The sequence below is a fragment of the Coregonus clupeaformis genome, chromosome 20, assembly GCF_020615455.1.
Source record: "Coregonus clupeaformis isolate EN_2021a chromosome 20, ASM2061545v1, whole genome shotgun sequence".
Classification (NCBI taxonomy): domain Eukaryota; kingdom Metazoa; phylum Chordata; class Actinopteri; order Salmoniformes; family Salmonidae; genus Coregonus; species Coregonus clupeaformis.
Genome location: NC_059211.1, coordinates 35,114,323 through 35,138,483, shown reverse-complemented (window position 1 = coordinate 35,138,483; position 24,161 = coordinate 35,114,323). Strand labels below are relative to the sequence as shown.

Genomic DNA, 24,161 nt, shown 5'->3' with positions numbered 1-24,161 from the left:
GAGCCTTCCGCCAGACAGGAGCAGCCAGAGCCTTCCGCCAGACAGGAGCAGCCAGAGCCTTCCGTCAGACCGGATCAGCCAGAGCCTTCCGCCAGACAGGATCAGCCAGAGCCTTCCGCCAGACAGGATCAGCCAGAGCCTTCCGCCAGACAGGAGCAGCCAGAGCCTTCCGCCAGACAGGAGCAGCCAGAGCCTTCCGCCAGACAGGAGCAGCCAGAGCCTTCCGTCAGACCGGATCAGCCAGAGCCTTCCGCCAGACAGGATCAGCCAGAGCCTTCCGCCAGCCATGAGCAGCCAGACCCGTCAGCCAGCCATGAGCAGCCAGATCCGTCAGCCAGCCATGAGCAGCCAGACCCGTCAGCCAGCCATGAGCAGCCAGATCCGTCAGCCAGCCATGAGCAGCCAGATCCGTCAGCCAGCCACGAGCAGCCAGATCCGTCAGCCAGCCGCGAGCAGCCAGATCCGTCAGCCCGCCAGGATCCGCCAGATCCGTCAGCCAGCCAGGATCCGCCAGAGCCGTCCTGCCAGGATCCGCCAGAGCCGTCCAGCCAGGATCCGCCAGAGCTGTCCAGCCAGGATCCGCCAGAACCGTCTAGCCAGGATCCGCCAGAGCCGTCCAGCCAGGATCCGCCAGAGCCGTCCAGCAAGGATCCGCCAGAGCCGTCCAGCCAGGATCCGCCAGAGCCGTCCAGCCAGGATCCGCCAGAGCCGTCCAGCCAGGATCCGCCAGAGCCGTCCAGCCTGGATCCGCCAGAGCCGTCCCGCCAGGATCCGCCAGAGCCGTCCCGCCAGGATCCGCCAGAGCCGTCCCGCCAGGATCCGCCAGAGCCAGCCAGCCAGGATCCGCCATCTAGTCAGGTACTGCCCCTTAGTCCGGTACTGCCCCGTAGTCCGGTGCCGCCCCTTAATCCAGTGGGGTTTAGTTGGGGGTGGTCATGAGGAAGGGAATACGGAAGCGGATAGTGACTAAGGTGGGGTGGGGACCACGACCTGGGCCAGAGCCGCCACCAGGGACAGACGCCCACCCAGACCCTCCCCGAGACTGTATGCTGGTGCGCCCGGAGGTCGCACCTTTAGGGGGGGGTAATGTGACACTCTGGCTCCACGGACCTTGATATTTGAGCCAGGGTTGTTTAGTGTCATTGTTTGGGTGTATTTCTATGTTGGGGATTTCTGGTTGTGCATTTTCTATGTTTGGTTAATTGTTCTTGATTAGTCGTATGACTCCCAATCGGAGGTAACGAGTGTCAGCTGTCGGCTCGTTATCTCTGATTGGGAGCCATATTTATACTGTGTGAGTTCACTTTGTGTTGTGGGTTATTGTTTCTTTGTTGCTGTTAGTAGTATTCAGTATAGAACTTCACGGATCGTCATTTGTTGTTTTCTTCGTGGTTGCTTTAAGTTAATAAAGTCATCATGTTCACTCGCAACGCTGCGCATTGGTCTCCTCCTTCAGACGAGCGTGACAGTGTTTTTCCTAGCCACCATGCTTTTACATCTGCATTGCTTGCTGTTTGGGGTTTTAGGCTGGGTTTCTTGTGACAACTGCTGATGTAAAAAGGGCTTTATACAATACATTTGATTGTGTGTGTGTACAGTCGTGGTCAAAAGTTTTGAGAATGACACAAATATAAATTTTACAAAGTCTGCTGCCTCAGGTTTTATGATGGCAATTTGCATATACTCCAGAATGTTATGAAGAGTGATCAGATTAATTGCAATTAATTGAAAAGTCCCTCTTTGCCATGAAAATGAATTTAATCCCAAAAAAACATTTCCACTGCATTTCAGCCCTGCCACAAAAGGACCAGCTGCCATCATGTCAGTGATTCTCTCGTTAACACAGGTGAGAGTGTTGACGAGGACAAGGCTGGAGATCACTCTGTCATGCTGATTGAGTTAGAATAACAGACTGGAAGCTTTAAAAGGAGAGCGGTGCTTGAAATCATTGTTCTTCCTCTGTTAACCATGGTTCCCTGCAAGCAAACATGTGCTGTCATCATTGCTTTGCACAAAAAGGGCTTCACAGGCAAGGATATTGCTGCTAGTAAGATTGCACCTAAATCAACCATTTATCGGATCATCAAAAACTTAAAGGAGAGAGGTTCAATTGTTGTGAAGAAGGCTTCAGGGCGCCCAAGAAAGTCCAGCAAGCACCAGGCGGGTCTCCTAAAGTTGATTCAGCTGCGGGATTGGGGCACCACCAGTGCAGAGCTTGCTCAGGAATGGCAGCAGGCAGGTGTGAGTGCATCTGCACGCACAGTGAGGCGAATACTTTTGGAGGATGGCCTGGTGTCAAGAAGGGCAGCGAGGAAGCCACTTCTCTCCAGGAAAAACATCAGGGACAGTGATATTGTGCAAAAGGTACAGGGATTGGACTGCTGAGGACTGGGGTAAAGTCATTTTCTCTGATGAATCCCCTTTCCGATTGTTTGGGGCATCCGGAAAAAAGCTTGTCCGGAGAAGACAAGGTGATTGCTACCATCAGTCCTGTGTCATGCCAACAGTAAAGCATCCTGAGACCATTCATGTGTGGGGTTGCTTCTCAGCCAAGGGAGTGGGCTCACTCACAATTTTGCCTAAGAACACAGCCATGAATAAAGAATGGTACCAACACATCCTCCGAGAGCAACTTCTCCCAACCATCCAAGAACAGTTTGGTGATGACCAATGCCTTTTCCAGCATGATGGATTACCTTGCCATAAGGCAAAATTGATAACTAAGTGGCTCAGGGAACAAAACATCGACATTTTGGGTCCAAGGCCAGGAAACTCCCCAGACCTTAATCCCATTGAGAACTTGTGGTCGATCCTCAAGAGGCGGGTGGACAAACAAAAACCCACAAATTCTAACAAACTCCAAGCATTGATTATGCAAGAATGGGCTGCTATCAATCAGGATGTTGCCCAGAAGTTAATTGACAGAATGCCAGGGCGGATTGCAGAGGTCTTGAAAAAGAAGGGTCAACACTGCAAATATTGACTCTTTGCATAAACTTAATGTAATTGTCAATAAAAGCCTTTGACACTTGTGGAATGCTTGTAATTATACTTCAGTGTACCATAGTAACATCTGACAAAAATATCTAAAAACACTGAAGCAGCAAACTTTGTGAAGACCAATACTTGTGTCATTCTCAAAACTTTTGACCACGACTGTATAGGTGTAGGCTATATGTATGCCATGCTAATGGATACTAATCATGCTCCTGTATAAGGCTGTCTCTGCTGAGTCTGACTACAGTGGATTACTGAGCCGAGGTTTGAGAAGCAAATCACCTTTACTCCCTCTCTCTCATCTCCTCATGCTCGCTCTTATTCCGTCCTTCTCTCTCATTCCCCCCTCGCTTTCATTCCCTCCTTGCTTTCATTCCCTCCTGCTGTCTCTCATTACCTGATACTGGAGTTGTGAGACCAGTTTATTAGCCCTATCCAGGAATTTATCTCAATTTAGGTTCTTAAAGACTAAAGAGTTTCTGTGAGACTAACAGCAGCGATGAACCAGAAGATTGTCCTCATCACAGGTTGCTCCTCAGGCATCGGCCTGGCCCTGGCTGTACGCATCGCCAAGGATGAAAAGAAGAGGTTCATGGGTAAGTTAGTGGGAACTCTTTGGGTGGAACAGAATTTGGAGATTGAATGTTATGGTAATGGCTTGTAACAGCAAGATTGCAACCAAAATGTGATGTTTATTCCACCGCTGTCAATGGAATAAATCTCAGCTATCTGTAAAAATTATTATGGAAAGCACTGGAATTGTGAGGACGGTTCCTCCACCTTCAAAATCCCCAAAAGTATGGTCAGAAACTCCTAATCTCCAGACTATACAGCTACACAATATTCATAGACAAACTTGTCTGCTTCCTAGAGACTAAGATACACCTGTGTTGTGTTCTCCAGTGTATGCCACGATGAGGAACCTGGGTAAGGCAGAGGCCCTTGTGGAGGCAGCAGGCAGGACTCTGGGCAGGACCCTGGTGATTAAACAACTGGATGTTTGCAATGAAGACTCCATCAAGGCCTGTGTGGCCAGCCTGTCTGACGGCAAGATAGACATACTCAGTAAGTACGGATGCACGCACGCATTCACCCTTATCTGGTGTTACATGTAGGCTAATAATCCCACATCTTTATATGTATGGACACAGTCTTCCCTGATCTCCTTTGCATTACAAACACAGTAAAGAATTAGACTGTAATTATATTGTAAGGCTTGTTGGTTGTATTAAAATGAAGGACTGCACTGCTTTTTGCCCTCACATCCCAATTCCAGTGGCTTGTTCAGTAGGATGTAACGCTACAGAACATTCAGGCAGAAATGTATCATAGAAAACAGATATGATTGTCTGTCATGTAGAATAGGGCATTGTTTCAGCTCTACTGATTCAATTTCTATTTGCAAACGCAACGATCAGAACGTTTTCACATAACTGAATAAACCTATATTTTCCCCTCTCAGTCAGCAATGCTGGGATGGGTCTGATAGGCCCCATAGAGTGTCAGTCTATGGAGGAGATGAAGGCTGTCATGGATACCAACTTCTTTGGTCTAGTGAGACTCCTCAAAGAGATCCTGCCAGACATGAAGAAAAGGAAGAGCGGCCATATTGTTGTGATCAGCAGTGTCATGGGCATACAGGGTAAGAGATGTTGCTTCTTTTCACACAATGGCTTTTCATGAGGTTTTCTTACAGACCAGCAAGAGTGCTAGTGTATTTGTGAGTAGGCTACACATTTGTATGTGCCTAATAGCAAAGACATGTATTTTAAAGGTAAACACGTATTACCAGTTTTAATGTGGCATGCCAAACACAACCAGGCATGATGTTTTCATCTGATTGTCAAATCACTTCAAAAAGTAGGCTACCTGTGCACATTGGTCCACTCCAAAATAATTCCAGCATCCAAACAGTGCACCAGCCATTGGATGAATGGAAAGAGACAACTGTTAAAAAACACCAAAACATGCAATGACATTCAGGGATTGTCAGTAGGTCTACACTCTTGTAGCCTGAATTAATTGATGTGTCTTGCTGACAAATTTACATTTTTTTGTAAAAAGAAAAGTCGGGACACCTGAAAAGGGGCTGAAATATAGACGCGAATAGAGCCATGTCTGTCCTGAGCTCATCGACGCGGGAAACTGCGAAGGCCCAGTTAAAAACAATGTTGCAATTTCGCTAGCAGGTTGAACCCAGTCGATACAATGTTGCAAGTTTGCTAGCCTAAACTCAAGACAGACAGAGAGAGAGGCGTACAGGTGGGGAGAAGAGAGATTAATGCGATTGAAAGAACCTGAACCAACTGTCACTGGATTAAACCATGACAGAGAGGTGGGGGTGTTCGTTTAATTTGGAATGTACTTTTCTTTTCTTTTCTTTTTTACCACTGTATCAGTAAAAAATTGCATTTTAAACACAGGAGAATAGTTCAAATAGAGATCCTCCCAAAGTTTGACTTTTGTTGCATTTAGGGGAGCTCATGTCTCATTTGGGGGGCTGAGCCCCCCCCCATAATTCCCACACTGCTACTGGTTCAATATTAACTGTTGAAGAACCCTCAGCCTAGAAATGGAAAGACTCATCATGATCTGAACTTCATCAATTTACATTTTACACAATTGACACATCTGGTCTGTATAAATGATTTGGTGGCATTCTCCTTTTTCGCAGGTATATTATTCAACGATATCTACGCGGCATCCAAGTTTGCTGTGGAGGGGTTCTGTGAAAGCTTGGCCGTCCAAGCCCTGAGGTTTAATCTGAAGTAAGTAGTCCTACCCTACCACTAGTTCTGGTCCAGGGCGTTAGTGTGGCTTGCTAAGGAATGCTGAGCATTAGCAAGCACTAACGCCTTGGACCAGAGCTTCCCTACCACAAACTGCATCTGGTGTGTGTGGAGGGTACATTCACACTGCTCTGTTTGTAAGAGTTAAATTAGTCTCATGAGGCAGAGATTAGAGAAGGGAGGGAGAGGATGCATCATGGAGCTGACTTCCCCTCAGTGGCAAATAATGCATGCTAACCAACACCTGTGGCCCACTTGTCCGTGTCAGCAACATCTGCACTCATACATTGCAATATCCTACCATTGTTTCATGCCACGAGTGACAAAAAAACACATGCTACAGTTGGGTAAAATGGTAATAACAACCACACCCAACAAATATTATACAGATGATTTATAAGAAGCTACAGCATAGAGACACAATCTTAGGATTTATTATAGATTTCCCTGTGGTATTACATACAGAAAATACAAAAAGGTTTTGGTGACAGAATAGAATTGAGTTTACTAGGCCAATTGAACATTCACTTAAAGTAGTAATGGTGTGTGTGTGTGTTGCTGTCATTGCTGTGGCAGTATAAGTCTGATTGAGCCAGGCCCTGTGGTGACGGAGTTTGAGCGTAAGGTCTATGAGGAGGGCATGAAGGCAGACCTCTCCAAAGCTGACAAAGTGACAGCAGATATGTTTACCAACATCTATCTGAAGAACTTCAAGCAGATCTATGAAAGCCTTGGACAGACACCTGAGGACATAGCAGAGGTATATTAGCCTATTGTTATAGAGGAAAAGGGCTCACATTGACACATTATAAAGGCTTATACATATAACATGTTATAAAGCTTTATACCTAGAGACTAAGTAAAGTGTAGTTCTCAATCACAGGGTTTGTTTGTTTGGTGCATGTGTTCAAATTGCTGTGGTTAAATGTCTCCCCCTAGCTTGACTCACTTGACTTGTCCAAGGGCCTCAACAGTGCCTCTCCAGAAAACCATGTTCTGGGCAGTTATTTTGTATTTATTTCAGGTTATTCCGAATTCTTCATCTCATCTTCAATGGCCCTTCCTTCTCTGTGTCTTCCTTCCTTAGCACACACACAAGATCATCACCATGGACAACCCTCCATTCCGGCACCAGACCAACACCCTGTACACCCCCATGACCACCCTGAAGTATGCTGACCCAAACGGAGACCTTCCCATTGACACCTTCTACAAGATGGTGTTTGAGCACGACAAGGTCTTCAATGCCAGCCTCAACTTCCTCAAGCTGCTACGCTGGAGGAGCCGCAAGAACTTCACTATGGATAAGGACAAGAGCAATTCTTAGGATGTGTCCCAAAAGGCACCATATTCCCTAGTGCACTACTTTTGACAAGAGCCCTATGGGAATAGTTGTAGGGTTCCTCTGGCTCCATCGAGGGGGAGAGGTCTCTTCACCGCTTCATCCATTGCCATTCCTTCATCCAAATTCCTTGGCTAAAGACTCTACTTCGTATCCTAGTGTGATGTACTGTGTTAAAAACGTTTTCATATTGTTTTCTGTCTGTCTGAAAATGTATTGAAATATGCTCAACCCTTACACAAAATATTCAAGAAAACTAGTTATGAAAACTCTGAGTAGAATAGGAATTAATAGGGGGGAAATTGAAGCAAGCACTATTAATATCCTATCAGATGCTTCACAGACATACTGTACATTACTGTGCAGAGCAGATAGACCACACACTTCCACATCCAAAAAATATACCCTTAACTCACTCCCAAGCTCTGTAAAGCCTTCACATATCCCATTTTATGCACGAAATACAAAGGACAGTGGCAAAGTCATTATACACAACATTTTGTGATCACATTTACAAATTAATTCACTTTTTTATTATAAATTAGAAACCAACATAGTAATGCCGAAATGTTGGTGGTTTACCCAATAAATTACTGGGAGTTTATATATAGAGTGTGCGACTCTCTTTGTTTTTAGAGATCCAATTATGTAACAACATTATCTACTGGGTCAGTAATCCATGATTCACAGGGAATAGAATATTACACCGCATTGTATTAAAGGATAATCCAATGTTAACCACTACCTACGCACAAGACAGAAATATGTGATAAAACAAATACATGGTAAATGTCCATTGCAATACCTGTTTTAGTCTAATTGGAAAAGGGAAAATAATCTTGTACACCTAAGTATTATAACCATATGTAGGCCTGGCACACCTTTTTATTACAGTATTATTTTGCCTCCAACACAGTAGGTGGCGATATTTCTATTTGGCCGATAGCACAGGGCACGGAGAAAGAAAGAAAAAACGGATATGGACTTTTGTTCGCATGGGTCGTTTCCGGAGAAATGTCAGTGCCGAATTGCCGGTGAACGGAACGTAACAAAATACATGAATTAAAGTATTTCGTTCGGCTGGCTGATAAAGGAACAGTAGTTCTCGTTCCAGTGTATACAGGATTTTGGTTGAAACCGTTTTTTGGGGATCAACACTGCGTTACGAAATGATCCCTACGACACGATTGCTATCCATGTCCTCAAAAGCTGCTGCAGCTAGCTAGATAATATTAGCTAGGCTAACGCGTTGCGATAGAGGGACCATATCTTGCTAACTCGCTAGCTAGTTTTCTCCTACTGTTTGCATTTTCTCTTGTCCTCACTATCGTGTTTTACTTGTACCTTTCCGTTACAGCCCACGTCTCTACAGTAACATTATGGTATACTGTGTCAATAGGCTTTTCTGTAACTAGTTTGCATAGCTAGTTTAGTAAGTTTTAAACCCAACTAGCTAACGTTAGCGTCTAGCCCACGACATTTTCAACACGTAGCTAGCTAACGTTAGCCCTCTGCGGAACCCTACTATCAAATCAAGCTTTTCCCCCAGTTTCGTGTTTACTAACTTGAGCAGCTAGTTATCTGGAATACGATGGCTTCTTCGTCGGGAAACGACGACGACCTCACCATTCCTAGGGCAGCCATCAACAAAATGATCAAAGAAACTCTGCCCAACGTACGGGTTGCCAACGATGCAAGAGAGCTTGTTGTGAACTGCTGCACAGAGTTCATACATCTAATCTCATCAGAGGCGAATGAAATATGTAACAAGTCTGAAAAGAAGACCATATCACCTGAACATGTCATTAATGGTTAGTATCTTTTTCTTTTTTTATTCTGTATCAACAGGTTTGAAAATGTATTCAGTTGTAATGTGTAGGTGTGTTTTCCCTTCCTGCCTGCCATGTGTTTTGAAGTTGATGCAGGTATGCACTTGCCTGGCCCCTTATCTGTAAACCAGGTTAGCTATAGCAAACCAATCTGGAACCAGGTTAGCTAGTTATGCACTAGGAAGTCCAACAATAATCAAGTGATGAGACTGTTGAATGTTGATTAAATGTCTGTTTCCTTTTCCCCAACATTGTTTCTGTTATTTTTTCCCCTAACCATATCCTCTTCTCCACAGCACTTGAAAGCCTGGGTTTTGCATCGTACATCACAGAGGTGAAGGATGTCCTGCAGGAGTGTAAAACAGTAGCACTTAAGAGGAGGAAGGCCAGCTCTCGCCTGGAAAACCTGGGCATCCCAGAGGAAGAGCTCCTCAGACAACAGCAGGAACTATTTGCTAAGGTAAGAATCAAATGTCATGACCTGGTTAACCAGACTGACCACCGCCAGTTTACAAGAAATATAACCTACCTGTGTAAGGATCAAGAAGGATAACCTGTTTATGATTCAGACCATTTCTTGCCACATCTCTGGCTCTGCACTTTGATAGATCACCTTCACCAGGAATTGTTAGCCGCAGTATACAAACAGATATCTGTCTACAGCGTGACAAAAGCTCAAATCATGTATATTTGTTTTGGTAACATTTAGTAGATATTCTAGGTCGAGTGGCTCCCCTGCTTTGCTGTCTGCATCTATCTCTGACCATGTCTAATTGATTGGTGGACTGACTGTATTTACTGTGTTCCAGGCACGGCAGCAGCAGGCCGAGCTGGCCCAGCAGGAGTGGCTCCAGATGCAGCAGGCTGCCCAGCAGGCCCAGTTGGCTGCAGCGTCCGTCAGCGCTGGACAGCAGGCTGGCTCCTCCCAGGACGAGGATGATGAGGATGACATGTGATTATGAAGATGATCCCTGGGTCTAGGCTTGAATCTGGGCTGCAACATCCAAAACATTTGCAACAGATAATAAAAACAAGCATTTCTTATTGGATAACTACAGATAGTAAGCTACCACCCGTTTCTGGTTGTTTTCATCCGTTTCGTGCCTACTGAACACGACCCAGGCCATATCCCTTCTCTTTGGACAGTGTCGGCAAGCAGCCCTCTCTTTCTCTCTCTCCGAATGCTCTCATTGGCAGTGATCTCAGCTGTGTTCGGACATAATGCACATAACTACACCAGTCCAGTATCAGGAGTTCACATTGTCATGGACAGTTTCAAGCTACATAGATATGGGGAATTGTATTATGTTTTTATTGTCACATACTAGGTAGACATATTTTTTCTTTTTTTGACAGCAGTACCTGAAAACACATATTTGGATAAAGATACATTTTCAAGCTTTCCTCCACTTAAATTAATGTAATATGTTTGTCAATTACAAATCAAATCTGTCATGGAATTGTCATTTTCTGTGTGATTTGTAGATTAGAGATTGTTGGATGCAAGGTAGCATGGAAAATGCTGCCGAAGGCAAAGGGTGTATTGGGGGGAAAAAGTCTAATGGTTTTGGCTATGTTGAGAAACTAACGTGAGGACAGTACAGGTACTGCTCCTTATCCTCACTTTTCTTGCCAAAGGTGGGCTTTGCTTAATCCTCCTACTTCTTGTCCTTTTTGGAAAGTAATTTTTACTGAACTTGTTCCTTACCCCCCTCTTCGTATGTTTGTTTAACAGGACGGATATGTCCCAAATAGCACCACGTTCCATATAAACTGCACTACATTTGACCAGAGCCCTATATAGGCGCTGATCAATTGGTGCACTAAGGAATAGGGTGCCGTTTGGGATGCACAGAACATATTTTTGAAACACTTAGAGGGGTTGTGAATATGTATTTGATTTGAAAAATAGGATTCAAATGCTTTTTGTTTTATTTTAGCTCAGTCATACATGGTGTAAGTAGGTTGATGCTTTTTCAGGATGTTCACCTACAGTATTGCTAACTGATTAGCTACTCCTTTCAGATTTTTTTTTGACTCGTAGAACCAAAGATATAGGTTGTGTCCCAAATGGCACCCTATTCCCTATATTGTGCACTACTTTTGACCAGAACACAATTGGCCCTGGTCAAAAGTAGAGCACTACATAGGGAATAGGATGCAATTTGGGTAACAACCACAGGAGAGCTTAACAACCCTAAGTATATGAGATGAGCCCAAAGTGTATGTTCCATGTGTACAATAAAGAGACTTGGGTGCAGTGTGCACTCAGGTTACTGTTCCCATTGACTGATGGAAAATTTCAACTTGGCTTTAAAAATATGCATCCTTTGGTCAAAAGTAGTGCACTATTTCGGGAATAGGGTGCCATTTGGGGTGCACTTTGTTTTTCTGTGGTGCAGTATGATAAAGTTGCATTGTGAATGTGTGGTGAATTCTATAAAGATTGGTAACCTCTAATTGTGACACCCATTAACATGCCTTTTATAAAGTTGTATTCTTTAAGCAATAAAGTTAACATCTTTTATAGTGACCAATTGGTTCCTGTCATGTGTTTTGGAGTTATTTACAGTCCTTTCCTCATTTGTAGGTGTTTTTGTACTGTGTATGTTAGCCTCAGTTTTATACATAATCATCATGGACCAAAGCTTCATATTTGTTTTACCTTGACCAACAAGTCATATAATATGGAATTATGTTTTTATGATACATTTCATCCATATGTAAATCCAATATTCACACTTTTTGGTACAACTGTAATATATTGACAGTGACATGTACTTCAGGGGGGGGGGGGAAACAAACAAGGTCAAATCATGACGTCATTGATCTTCAGGTTGGAAAGTCGGAGCTCTATAAAGATGCCAGAGTTTCTGACTTGGAATTTTGAGTTGGATGACCGTTCAAAACGATTTTTCCCGGTCGAAGCTTGTTTTTTTCCGAGATCCCAGTTGTCTTGAACGCACTGAAGTTGGAAGTCGGAGATTTCCGAGTTCCCAGTTTTGAACGCAGCATCTGATTTTGGTTGCGCTCCCCTGCTCAGATGTTGCATGTATCAACCAATGGTTGCGTGCCACGTCATCAACTGTACTGTCAGGCACCAAATTGTTATAAAATAGTATAACATATGTGGTTAGCTGATACGGAGAATACCTATCCAGGCGTTGTAAGACCTGGCATGCGTCAGCAACGCTTGGTCATAGGAACATGCCCTTGATCTTCCTGACAGTGATTTTCATTTTGCAAGAAGGACCAGCCAGGTCTCATAGACTAGACTTAACATAGTAAACAGAAATCCGGGACACTCAAATTACACTGAACAAAAATATAAACGCAACATGTAAAATGTTGGTCCCATGTTTAATGAGCTGAAATAAAAGATCCCAAAAGCTTATTTCTCTCAAATTTTGTGCACACATTTGTTTACATCCCTGTTAGTGAGCATTTCTCCTTTGTCAAGATAATCCATCCACCTGATAGGTGTGGCATATCAAGAAGCTGATTAAACAGCATTACTATTACACAGGTGCACCTTGTGCTGGGGACAATAAAAGGCCACTCTAAAATGTGCAGTTTTGTCACACAACACAATGACACAGATGTCTCAAATTTTGAGGGAGCGTGCAATTGTAATGCTGACTGCAGGAATGTCCACCAGATCTGTTGCCAGAGAATTGCATGTTAATTTCTCTACCATAAGCCACCTCCACGTCGTTTTAGAGAATTTGGCAGTATATCCAACCTGCCTCACAACCACAGACCACATGTAACCATGCCAGCCCAGGACGTACACATCCGGCTACTTCACCTGCGGGATTGTCTGAGACTAGCCACCTGGACAGCTGATGAAACTGGGTTTGTACAACCTAAGAATTTCTGCACAAACTGTCAGAAACCGTCTCAGGGAAGCTCATCTGTGTGCTCCTCATCCTCACCAGGGTCTTGACCTGACTGCAGTTTGGCATTGTAACTGACTTCAGTGGGCAAATGCTCACCTTCAATGGTAACTGGCACGCTGGAGAAGTGTGCTCTTCATGGATGAATCCCTGTTTCAACTGTACCAGGCAGATGGCAGACAGTGTGTATGGCATCGTGTGGGCTAGCGGTTTGCTGATGTCAATGTTGTGAACAGAGTGCCCCATGGTGGCGGTGGGGTTAAGGTATGGGCAGGCATAAGCTACGGACAACGAACAGAAGTGCCCCATGGTGGCGGTGGGGTTATTGTATGGGTCAGCATAAGTTTACGGACAACAAACACAATAGCATTTTATCGATGACAATTTGAATGCACAGAGATACCATGACGAGATCCAGAGGCCCACTGTCGTGCCATTCATCCGCCGCCATCACCTCATGTTTCAGCATGATAATGCACGGCACCCTGTCGCAAGGATCTGTTCACAATTTCTGGAAGCTGAAAATGTCCCAGTTCTTCCATGGTCTGCATACTCACCAGGCATGTCACCCATTGAGCATGTTTGGGATGCTCTGGATCGATGTGTACGACAGCATGTTCCAGTTCCCACCAATATCCAGCAACTTCGCACAGCCTTTGAAGAGGAGTGGGACAACATTCCACAGGCCACAATCAACAGCCTGATCAACTCTATGTGAAGAAGATGTGTCACGCTGCATGAGGCAAAATGGTGGTCACACCAGATACTGACTAGTTTTTTGATCCACGCCCCTACCGTTTTTTAAAAGGTATCTGTGACCAACAGATGCATATCTGTATTCCCAGTCATATGAAATCCATAGATTAGGGGGCCTAATGAATTTATTTCAATTGACTGATTTCCTTATACTGTAAAAGGCTCTGCATGGTCAATTCAATGTCTGCACTGGCCTTATACCATTTACTACGATGCTGCCGCTGCAGAAGTCAGAGCAAACATACTTGCATGTTCGAATCTCATCACGGACAACTTTAGCATTTTAGCTAATTAGCAACTTTGCAACTACTCACTACTTTGAAACTACTTAGCATGTTAGCTAACCCTAACCCTTTAACCTAACTCCTAACCTTAAACCCTAACCCCCTAGCCTAGCTAACGTTAGCCACTTCGCTAACGTTAGCGTTAGCCACCTAGCCAACGTTAACCACAACAATTTGAAATTGGTAACATATCATACATTTATAAAATTCGGAACATATTGTACAATTGCAATTCGGAACATTTTGTACAGAATTCCAATTCGTAATATATCATACGAATAGTAATCCGTAACATATTATACGAAACTCTTGATGGGACATCCACAAATTAATACATAGGCCTACCATACGAAATGTAACATATCATACTATTTGGTATCTCCCGGATATATATTTACTATGTTACATTTACCCCTGAGTCCGGGTTGGAAGGACACTGAGGAACGTCTGCATCCTTATTTCGATAACTTTTGAAATGGCTGGAGCAATCATTGAAAGCATGACCACAAAGAAGCTGGTATTTATTGGAATCATTTTGCTTCGTTTTCAAGTAGTGTCAGTTTTGGTCGGGGGATTGATTGGTAAGTGAAACCCATTTTTCATTTTCTGTCAGATTAGGCTATCGGAAAGATTTCCACTTTAGGAAAATAGACATGAAAAAAAAAACACATTCGAAAATTGTCGCCTAATTTCATTTCGTTTATGTGACCTAACAAACAATATAGGCTATAATGCAGGCTATTGTAGAGAATCATTAGCCTAGCCTACCATCTAAACCGCTGTGAAATATTTGTTAAATAACCTAAAATGACATATTTTCAGCTGTTTGACGCTGGTGACAGTGTACAAAACCAAAAGTAAAAAGATCGTCTGTCCTCGGTTGCAACACTCACTACCGAGTTCCAAACAGCCTCTGGAAGCAACGTCAGCACAAGAACTGTTCATCAGGAGCTTCATGAAAATGGGTTTCCATGGCCGAGCAGCCTAAGATCACCATGCGCAATGCCAAGCGTCGGCTGGAGTGGTATAAAGCTCGGCGCCATTGGACTCTGGAGCAGTGGAAACCTGTTCTCTGAAGTGATGAATCATGCTTCACCATCTGGTAGTCCCACAGAAGAATCTGGGTTTGGCGTATGCCAGGAGAACGCTACATGCCCGAATGTATAGTGTCAACTGTAAAGTTGGTTGGAGGAGGAATTATGGTCTGGGGCTGTTTTTTCTTGGTTTCTTGGACCCTTAGTTCCAGTGAAGTGAATTCTTAACGCTACAGCATACAATGACATTCTAAACGATTCTGTGCTTCCAACTTTGTCTCAACAGTTTGGGGAAGGCCCTTTCCTGTTTCAGCATGACAATGCCCCTGTGCACAAAGCGAGGTCCATACAGAAATGGTTTGTCGAGATCAGTGTGGAAGAACTTGACTGGCCTGCACAGAGCCCTGACTTCAACCCTGTCGAACACCTTTGGGATTAATTGGAACGCCGACTACGAGCGAGGCCTAATCGCCCAACATCAGTGCCTGACCTCACAAATGCTCTTGTGGCTGAATGGAAGCAAGTCCCCGCAGCAATGTTCCAACATCTAATGGAAAGCCTTCCCAGAAGAGTGGAGGCTGTTATAGCAGCAAAGGGGGGACCAGTTCCATATTAATGCCCATGATTTTGGAATGAGATGTTCGACGAGCAGGTTTCCATATACTTTTGGTCATGTAGTGTAGAATGGCTATACCGCTATCAGACTTGTTTTCAATACATTTGATCAGGTCGCTCACAAAGCTTCATACTCTCAGATTATAGGAAATATTTACCAGTTCTTTGGATCATAAACATTACTGCAAATGTATTTAGGCATTCACAGTTCCATAGGTTATGTCAGTGATAAGGATAACTTTACGAATCTTTCCCTCTTTTACGCACGAGGCAGTTTGAGGTGTCCGGACAGTTTCTTTACTACAGGATCATTCTCCACTACTAGTTAGTTGTTTTCAGTTCATTGACACGCACAGGAAGAATATTGCAATACTGTACCTTCCACCAATTCAATTGAACTGCAAACTTGTCACACACATAACCAGCCTGTAAGGTGGTTCAAACTCTTCCCCTGTTCTCTTTCAGTTGCTAGCCTATAAGCCCACATACAGATCTATAAATATTAACACATTTCTGTTAAATTGCGAATGTTCACATTTGAATAATGTATTTGATATCCCTCTGTATCAGCTCCCAGTCCCATCATGGCTATCCACTATCTAGCCGCCAAATGTGTGGACATCCACTATCCTCACTTTCACCACAGACACATGGGGCCCGAATGGTTGATGCATCTGGGCCCAACCAGTGTCACAAGATCCGCGACTTCGACAATGCTTTGGGGAAGACTATTGATGCCAACAACATATTGTTTGCTCTGCATGATCCCTTACCCAACAAACAGATGAGCCCCTGGTTCCAGTTCCTGCTGACATTGCCTTCAGAATACTCAACCAGATAGGTAAGTGAAATTGAATTTTACTGTAGCTTTCACCTGGTTAGTCTATGTCATGGAAAGAGCAGGAGTTCCTAATGCTTTGTACACTCAGTGTATATCTGGCTGTGTACACTGAGTATACAAAACATTAAGGACACCTGCTTTTTCCATGACAGACTGACCAAGTGAATCCAGGTGAAAGCTATGATCTCTAATTGATGTCACTTGTTAAATCCACTTCAATCAGTGTACATGAAGGGGAGGAGACTGGTTAAAGAATGATTTTTAAGCCTTGAGACAATTGAGACATGGATTATGTATGTGTGCCATTCAGAGTGTAAATGGGTAAGACAAAATGCCAGGCGCACCGGTTTGTGTCAAGAACTGCTACCCTGCTAGGTTTTTCATGCTCAACAGTTTCCCGTGTGTATCAAGAATGGTCCACAACCCAAAGGACATCCAGCCAACTTGTTACAACTGTTGGAAGCATTGGAGTCAATATGGGCCAGCATCCCTGTGGAACGCTTTCGAGACCTTGTAGAGTCCATGGCCCGATGAATTGAGGCTATTCTGAGGGGAAAATGGGGTGGGGGTGCAACTCAATATTAGAAAGGTGTTCCTAATGTTTGGTATACTCAGTGTATATCTCAATGGTTAGCATTTTGTATTAGACAGTAAGTGGTGTGCTTTCAGATGATTGAATGAGAATATCTTCACTCTCCTGTGTACACTCCTCTTCAGGATGAGACTGCAAGGAATTACTTCTCTGCCTACTGGAAGTAGATTGGGCTAATTGTCTTTGGCTCTTTTCTCCTCCTTATATTTGACCTGAGTGAGAGGTAGTACTCATCAATTAGTTTTTTATTTTGGCATTAGTTGATCTGTTTCGTATTGACAAAGATAGTATTTGACTCTAAAAATATTCCTTAGGGGTGTTCATGGGATGAATCCATTCCACAGCATCTGGTCATCAGATATATCCTTCAGACAATAACTGCATCTATTTGTCTATGATACAAACCCACTATTACATTATAACTACAACTATAATGTTGGGAGCATTATCCTCATTATCCATGTATTATAACAAAATACATTGTATTCTCCTTAACCTAAACCACAGATGGCCTTCATCATTGTGGCTAGTATCTCTGTGTGCCTGTACTTCCTCTTCCTGTGTGTCATGGTGTACCAGGTATTCCAGAACATCAGTCGGAAAATAGGCCAACTGCCGGCCATGACAGAGAACAGAAGACTACGCTATAAGGTGGGTAAAAGGCAATAATTCTTCAATTTGTTTTAAAGTGGCACAGTGCCACTCCATTACCTTGAGTTTGTCTCAACACTAACAAGTCTAGGATCAGTTTACCCTACTCTCAATCCTAAACATAAACATGATGAGGATGAATGAATATCTGTGGTAAGGGGCAACTTCTACTTTTTCTGTCGTTGGGCACAGACAGTGCTTCCCCATACCCTTTAGTTGGTCTCAACACTAACATGTCTGTCCTGGTGTGATGTGGAAAATAATCACTATACTTTATTAAAAATGAAAGTTCTTCCAGAGTTTTTGTAGAATCAAGATTGACTTTATTACAATTCAACAAAGCCGGGCTGGTCTGCAGAGTAGCCTTTCTTCTCTCTCTCTGCTCCCCATCTATATAGTCCCATTCACATCCCTCCTAGCTCAAAACCCCTCCCTCTTGGGGTCTCCTACCATTATCTTCAGTTTCCCGCTCTCTATCGCTCCGCCCACTCCCTTTGTCTATGATGGCGGCTAAATTCAACGTTTATTCAGTTCAGAATCAATAGTAATACAATCAATCAATCCCTTATCTTGCAAAAACACTCATGTTTAGTTTAAACTCTGTTCAACCCCATCTCTCCCGAGCTTGACCTGAAGATTGATTGTTGGACATGACAGGTCCACACTTAATCTTTCAAACATACCCAAACCTACTCCTCTTCCCCTCCCGTCATGCTGTAATTACTCATGACTAGTCTAAACGCTGCTCAACTTTGGCTCCGCTCTCAGAACCTTTGTTTGAGGAGAGATGCATTAGGCAACAGTCTTGTTTCAGTCTCTGATAAGGTAAGACAGCCATGGATTAGGTAAGAGCGAGCAATTCGACCCTAGGTCAGATCCCCATTTCACACATACACAAGCCCAGTGAAAGGAACCATTCATAGTTCTTGCCTAGCAACAGAGACGTCCGTGATTTAACTTTGTTTAGCACATAGTTCACTAAAAAAATCCCCCTCAGGTGTTATCAGGGCATTCTCTTCAGGTTCAAGTTCCTGATGTTGGTCACTCTGGCGTGTGCCGCCGTGATCGTCATCTTCTTTATCGTCAGTCAGGTGAGAGCAACAATAATATCCTGGAGTGATGGGTCACATGGGTCAATTTGTTCGGTTTTAAGAGTAGAATAACCCTCCCTCTTGTGTGTTTCAGTTACATAAATTCCTATTTTATTGTATTGCATTCTATTCTATTCCATTCCACCAGGTTATTGAAGTCAACTGGCGATTGGGTGACTACTCTTTCCGCTTGGGTGACTACTCTTTCCAGGTGCACAGTCACAGTGCCTTTCTCACAGGAACCTACGGCATGTGGAACCTTTATGTGTTGTCCATCCTGTTTCTCTATGCACCCTCCCACAAGACACACACTGACAAGACAGATAACACCGGACCAAAGGTTAACCTCCTCAGACTATTAATTTGAAAATGTTGTTGAGAGGACAGCATTTAACAATACATAACACATAATAATAAAATCATATAAAATAAAGACAATATTGACTTACACAGACAAGGCAGCTAACACTGGAACAACATGTTAACCTCAGACTCCATTCATTTTGATATGTTGTTGAGATCCATTTTCTTGTTTGTAGTATATAGCCGTATAGGGAATATAGTCTAATTTACTGTGTAGCACTGATTCTCATGATTTAACATTTATGATATACTGTTGAGAACAGCATTTGATATAAAACAAACAAAATATTGACTTTGTGTTTGTCAAACATTGTTCCACCCATAGACCATATATACACCAGGCCACTGAGAAGTGTCTTGTTTACCTGTGTACTGTGGGTATCTTGGAGATGTTGAGTGAAAAGGAGATCTGTCTGCCCACCACCACCTGTAACCTACCTGAGCAGCACGGCCCGAAAGAGACGGACAGGACCACTGATCACCGCAAAGAGGACCAGGAGTCGCAGAGCAACCAGCCACTTGCAGAGTACAGTGACATCCAGTATACCTTATACCACAGTATACCCTGAGCACAAACAAACAATACCACATACCCCGAGTACCTCACTATATCCCTAATAGCACATACCCCGAGTACCTCACTATATCCCTAACAAACAGTGTCCATATTGTGTTCATAATTAATGTGAAGATTTTATGACATGCTCCTTATGATTTGTCAATTTTTTATACACTTTGCAACCGATAGACACTATGATATTCTACCTTATTATCAATATATAAATACATGTTCATGGTCTATTTATTATAGACTATTTGTCATGACCATGTATTAAAATTTTGTATTGACTGTTACAGTATGTGGGTGTCAATAAACTTGGACTTGATCAGTATTTTAATAGATGGCCTACATTTAATTCAAACATATCATATATTTATATTTATTTAACCTTTATTTTGACAGGGAGTCATGCTGAGACCTAGGTCTCTTTCACAGATGAGCCCTGTATACACATCAATACACATTAACACATATCAATATACACTACATGCATCGATATACAGTGCATTCGGAAAGTATTCAGACCCCTTGACTTTTTCCACATTTTGTTACGTTACAGCCTTATTCTAAAATGGATTAAATACATTTTTCCCCTCATCAAACTACACACAATACCTTATAATGATCAAGTGAAAATAGGTTTTTAGAAATGTTGGCAAATGTATTACAAATAAAAAACAGAAATACCTATTTACATAAGTATTCAGACTCTTTGCTATGAGACTCAAAATTGAGCTCAGGTGCATCCTGTTTCTATTGATCATCCTTGAGATGTTTCTACAACTTGATTGGAGTCCACCTGTGGTAAATTCAATTGATTGGACATGATTTGGAAAGTCACACACCTGTTTATATAAAGTCCCACAGTTGACAGTGCATGTCAGAGCAAAAACCAAGCCATGAGGTCGAAGGAATTGTCCATAGAGCTCCGAGACAGGATTGTGTCGTGGCACAGATCTGGGGAAGGGTACCAAAACATTTCTGCAGCATTGAAGGTCCCCAAGAACACAATGGCCTCAATCATTCTTAAATGGCAGAAGTTTAGAACCACCAAGACTCTTCCTAGAGCTGGCCACCTGGCCAAACTGAGCAATCGGGGGAGAAGGGCATTGGTCAAGGAGCTGACCAAGAACCTGATGGTCACTCTGACAGAGCTCCAGAGTTCCTCTGCAGCACTCCACCAATCAGGCCTTTATGTTAGCGTGGCCAGACGGAAGCCACTCCTCAGTAAAAGGCACATTACAGCCCACTTGGAGTTTGCCAAAAGGCACCTAAAGGGCACTCAGACCAGATTCTCTGGTCTGATGAAACCAAGATTGAACTCTTTGGCCTGAATGCCAAGTGTCACGTCTGGAGGAAACCTGGCACCATCCCTACGGTGAAGCATGGTGGTGGCAGCATCATGCTGTGGGGATGTTTTTCAGTGGCAGGGACTGGGAGACGAGTAGGATCGAGGGAAAGATGAACGGAACAAAGTACAGAGAGATCCTTGATGAAAACCTGCTCCAGAGCGCTCGGGACCTCAGGACTTGGGTGAAGGTTCACCTTCCAACAGGACAACGACCCTAAGCACACAGCCAGGACAGCGCAGGAGTGGCTTTGGGACAAGTCTCTGAATGTCCTTGAGTGGCCCAGCCAGAGCCCGGACTTGAACCCAATCGAACATCTCTGGAAAGACCTGAAAATAGCTGTGCAGCGACACTCCCCATCCAACCTGACAGAGCTTGAGAGGATCTGCAGAGAAGAATGGGAGAAACTCCCTAAATACAGGTGTGCCAAGCTTGTAGCGTCATACCCAAGAAGACTCGAGGATTTAATCACTGCCAAAGGTGTTTCAACAAAGTACTGAGTAAAGGGTATTTTTTTGCAAACAATTCTAAAAACCTGTTTTTGCTCTGTCATAATGCGGCATTGTGTGTAGATGATGAAAGGAAAAAACAACAATTTAATAAATTTTCGAATAAGGCTGTAACGTAACAAAATGTGGAAAAAGTCAAGGGGTCTGAATACTTTCCGAATGCACTGTACATACACATCAATACACATAAATATTCACATCAATAGGCCTAATGCAGTAGCTATGAGATTGAGGAACAGTCAGGGAGGCAGGCTCACAGGCAGAGGGCGCCCTGTATATAGAGGAGACCGAGATAAATTGCACAATTCCAGTCCTCCCTCCAACCAGCGTTCACACCGTTCCATGTATTCAGACAGTCCAGAGAGAAAAAAGGTCGTTCCTGTCTTTCTGGCTGTTATTCAGCCGCGCAGCTCAACGGAATCGCGGTTTTCGTAAAATCGACTGAGTTGGTCATAACAGTAGGTTTATGTTAATTGAAAAATTATTAATTACTTTATACACAAGAAAAGCACCACGACGCGATTTCCCCGGACTTCAAGATACTTCATAGATTCCAAGAGGGCAATGAAAACAGATTTTTCGAAAATTGTACAGACCTAGAACTCTCTTCGACTTTGCGCTTGGAACAGAGGCCAGCCATAAAGCAGGTGAGTGCATAGCTATCGGGGTTAAATTATTGAGAACAGAAGATACATCATTCTAATTCTATAGGCGACTTGAGCACATGTAACTAAACTTCCACAGATTATAGTTTGCATTGATGTGTAGGATTAGGATACCTGCCTTTTTGTTAGACGTCGGGTTTCTCTCACTCCTGCATGATGCCGTTGTCTTGCCACATGGTCAGTCTGTTATCCCATATATCATCACTGTTTTACTCTAGCACCAACATAGTATATTGTACGTATGATCTTGTAATATATAAATGTTTTTGTATTTGCATAGTAATGGAGTTTTTGCTGTTGGGTATTACAACTTGATGTTATCCTGTATGCTGTCTTCTACAGAGGAACTCAGACCCACACTTGTCTTGGGTTGAATAAAACACCAATAATAATCTTGAATAATAAATCAATGTAGCGCCCATCTCAACCTTATGTTTGTGTGTGGTGCCTTGAGGGTTAGCACATACTGCAGATATCATCCTTGTCTGAATGAAATGTGATGAGTCTTTGAACTTGTGACCCTTGATGTGTAACATTAGTTGCAGAGAGGGTGAGGACAGTGCAAGGATAAATGGACAAATCTGGACCTTGCTCTGTGTTCAATGTCTTAAGATCTTTTTTTCATCTCTGGTAAATGGTAAATCCAGATCTTCATCTTCTCAGGAAGTGATCATACACACTTAGCAAAAAAAGGTGCTATATCTAGAACCTTTGTCTGTCCTCATAGGATAACCCTTTGAAGAACCCTTTTTGTTTCCAGGTAGAACCCTTTTGGGTTCCAGGTAGAACCTTTTCCATAGAGGGTTCTACATGGAACCCAAAAGGGTTCTACCTGGAACAAAAAAGGGTTCTACCTGTAACTAAAAAGGGTTAACCTATGTGGACAGCTGAAGAACCCTTTTGGAAACCTTTTTTCTAAGAGTGTATGAATGTTGTCTTACCATTCTGGTCTGGTTGAGCCTGTAAGGCACTGTGGCCAGGTCAGACACTTGCACTGTTATGTCCAATACTTTATAAGATCACCTGTAATGGAATTAACAAGAGTAGCACATCTTCTTTAACTGTTGCCAAGTGTTGCCAAAGTTGACTTGAAAGCAGTAACCTTGGTTCAGAATGATGTCTGTCTGATAGGCCTAATGAAGACTCAGCATTATTAGTGTGGCAGTGTTCTTTGCCCACTAGACCTACAGTACATGTACCAGAAATGAATATCTTCTTTCACCTTCAAAAGGTCTGAGCCTGTTCATGCCATGCAAGCTTTTTGAATGCAGAAATGTAATGTAATTATATTAGAAACCACTGCTGTTCATCATTAAAGATGAATCAAAAGGTCAGGAGAGAAGTGGAGTAACCACCTGAGGCTTTGTGTCCCAAATGGGACCCTATTATGTAATGTATTACATTTGACCAGAGCCCTAATGCACTAGCCTATATAGGGAATAGGGTGCTATTTGGGATGCAGTTTTTGAATCAGTTTGAAGTTCCTGTGATTCTGACAGGTTCTAGTTCCCCCTGTCTTAATCTGGTTTGATGATTCAGTTAACATGGCATGGATTAGCAGAGATTAAACAATACATAAGGGATAACAAGGGGATGATTGGGGCTAACTGTTATTCTCCTTTCTTTCAAGTAAAAGTGAAAGTCACCCAGTAAAATACTACTTGAGTAAAAGTCTAAAAGTATTTAGTTTTAAATATACTTAAGTATCAAAAGTAAATGTAATCGCAAATTTATACTTAAGTATCAAAGGTAAAAGTATAAATCATTTAAAAATCCTTATATTAAGCAAACCAGACAGCACAATTTTCTTGTTTTAAAAATGAATGGATAGCCAGGGGCACTCTCCAATACTCAGACATAATTTAGAAATGAAGCATTCATGTTTAGTGAATCCGCCAGATCAGAGGCAGTAGAGATGACCAAGGGTGTTCTCTTGATAAGTGCGTGAATTGTACCATTTTCCTGCTAAGCATTCAAAATTTAATGAGTACTTTTG

General features: G+C 43.0%; 3 protein-coding genes and 1 long non-coding RNA gene across 5 annotated transcripts in view; all 4 read left to right on the top strand.

The window, feature by feature from the left end:
* Positions 1–3,308: 3,308 nt before the first annotated feature.
* zgc:109982 (uncharacterized protein LOC553564 homolog) lies at positions 3,309–7,688 on the top strand. The gene is made up of 6 exons (XM_041838608.1): positions 3,309–3,593; positions 3,901–4,062; positions 4,460–4,639; positions 5,672–5,765; positions 6,363–6,546; positions 6,874–7,688. Exons 1-6 carry the CDS (start codon positions 3,497–3,499, stop codon positions 7,111–7,113), a joined length of 957 nt encoding a protein of 318 aa, XP_041694542.1. The 5' UTR covers positions 3,309–3,496; the 3' UTR covers positions 7,114–7,688.
* Positions 7,689–8,133: 445 nt separating this feature from the next.
* LOC121532818 (protein Dr1) lies at positions 8,134–11,490 on the top strand. The gene is made up of 3 exons (XM_041838606.1): positions 8,134–8,939; positions 9,254–9,417; positions 9,767–11,490. Exons 1-3 carry the CDS (start codon positions 8,720–8,722, stop codon positions 9,911–9,913), a joined length of 531 nt encoding a protein of 176 aa, XP_041694540.1. The 5' UTR covers positions 8,134–8,719; the 3' UTR covers positions 9,914–11,490.
* Positions 11,491–16,957: 5,467 nt separating this feature from the next.
* Positions 16,958–19,956, top strand: LOC121532817. Its single transcript, XR_005994396.2, has 3 exons — positions 16,958–17,198; positions 17,290–17,626; positions 18,624–19,956. It is a non-coding gene; the product is annotated as an uncharacterized LOC121532817 (long non-coding RNA).
* Positions 19,957–21,835: 1,879 nt separating this feature from the next.
* Positions 21,836–24,161, top strand: part of gng12b (guanine nucleotide binding protein (G protein), gamma 12b) — a 61,397-nt gene continuing 59,071 nt past the window's right edge. For both annotated transcript variants that reach the window (XM_041840260.2, XM_041840258.2), the window contains exon 1: positions 21,836–22,147. The gene's annotated coding sequence lies outside the window, so the exon portion shown is untranslated. The remainder of the gene's footprint in view (positions 22,148–24,161) is intronic.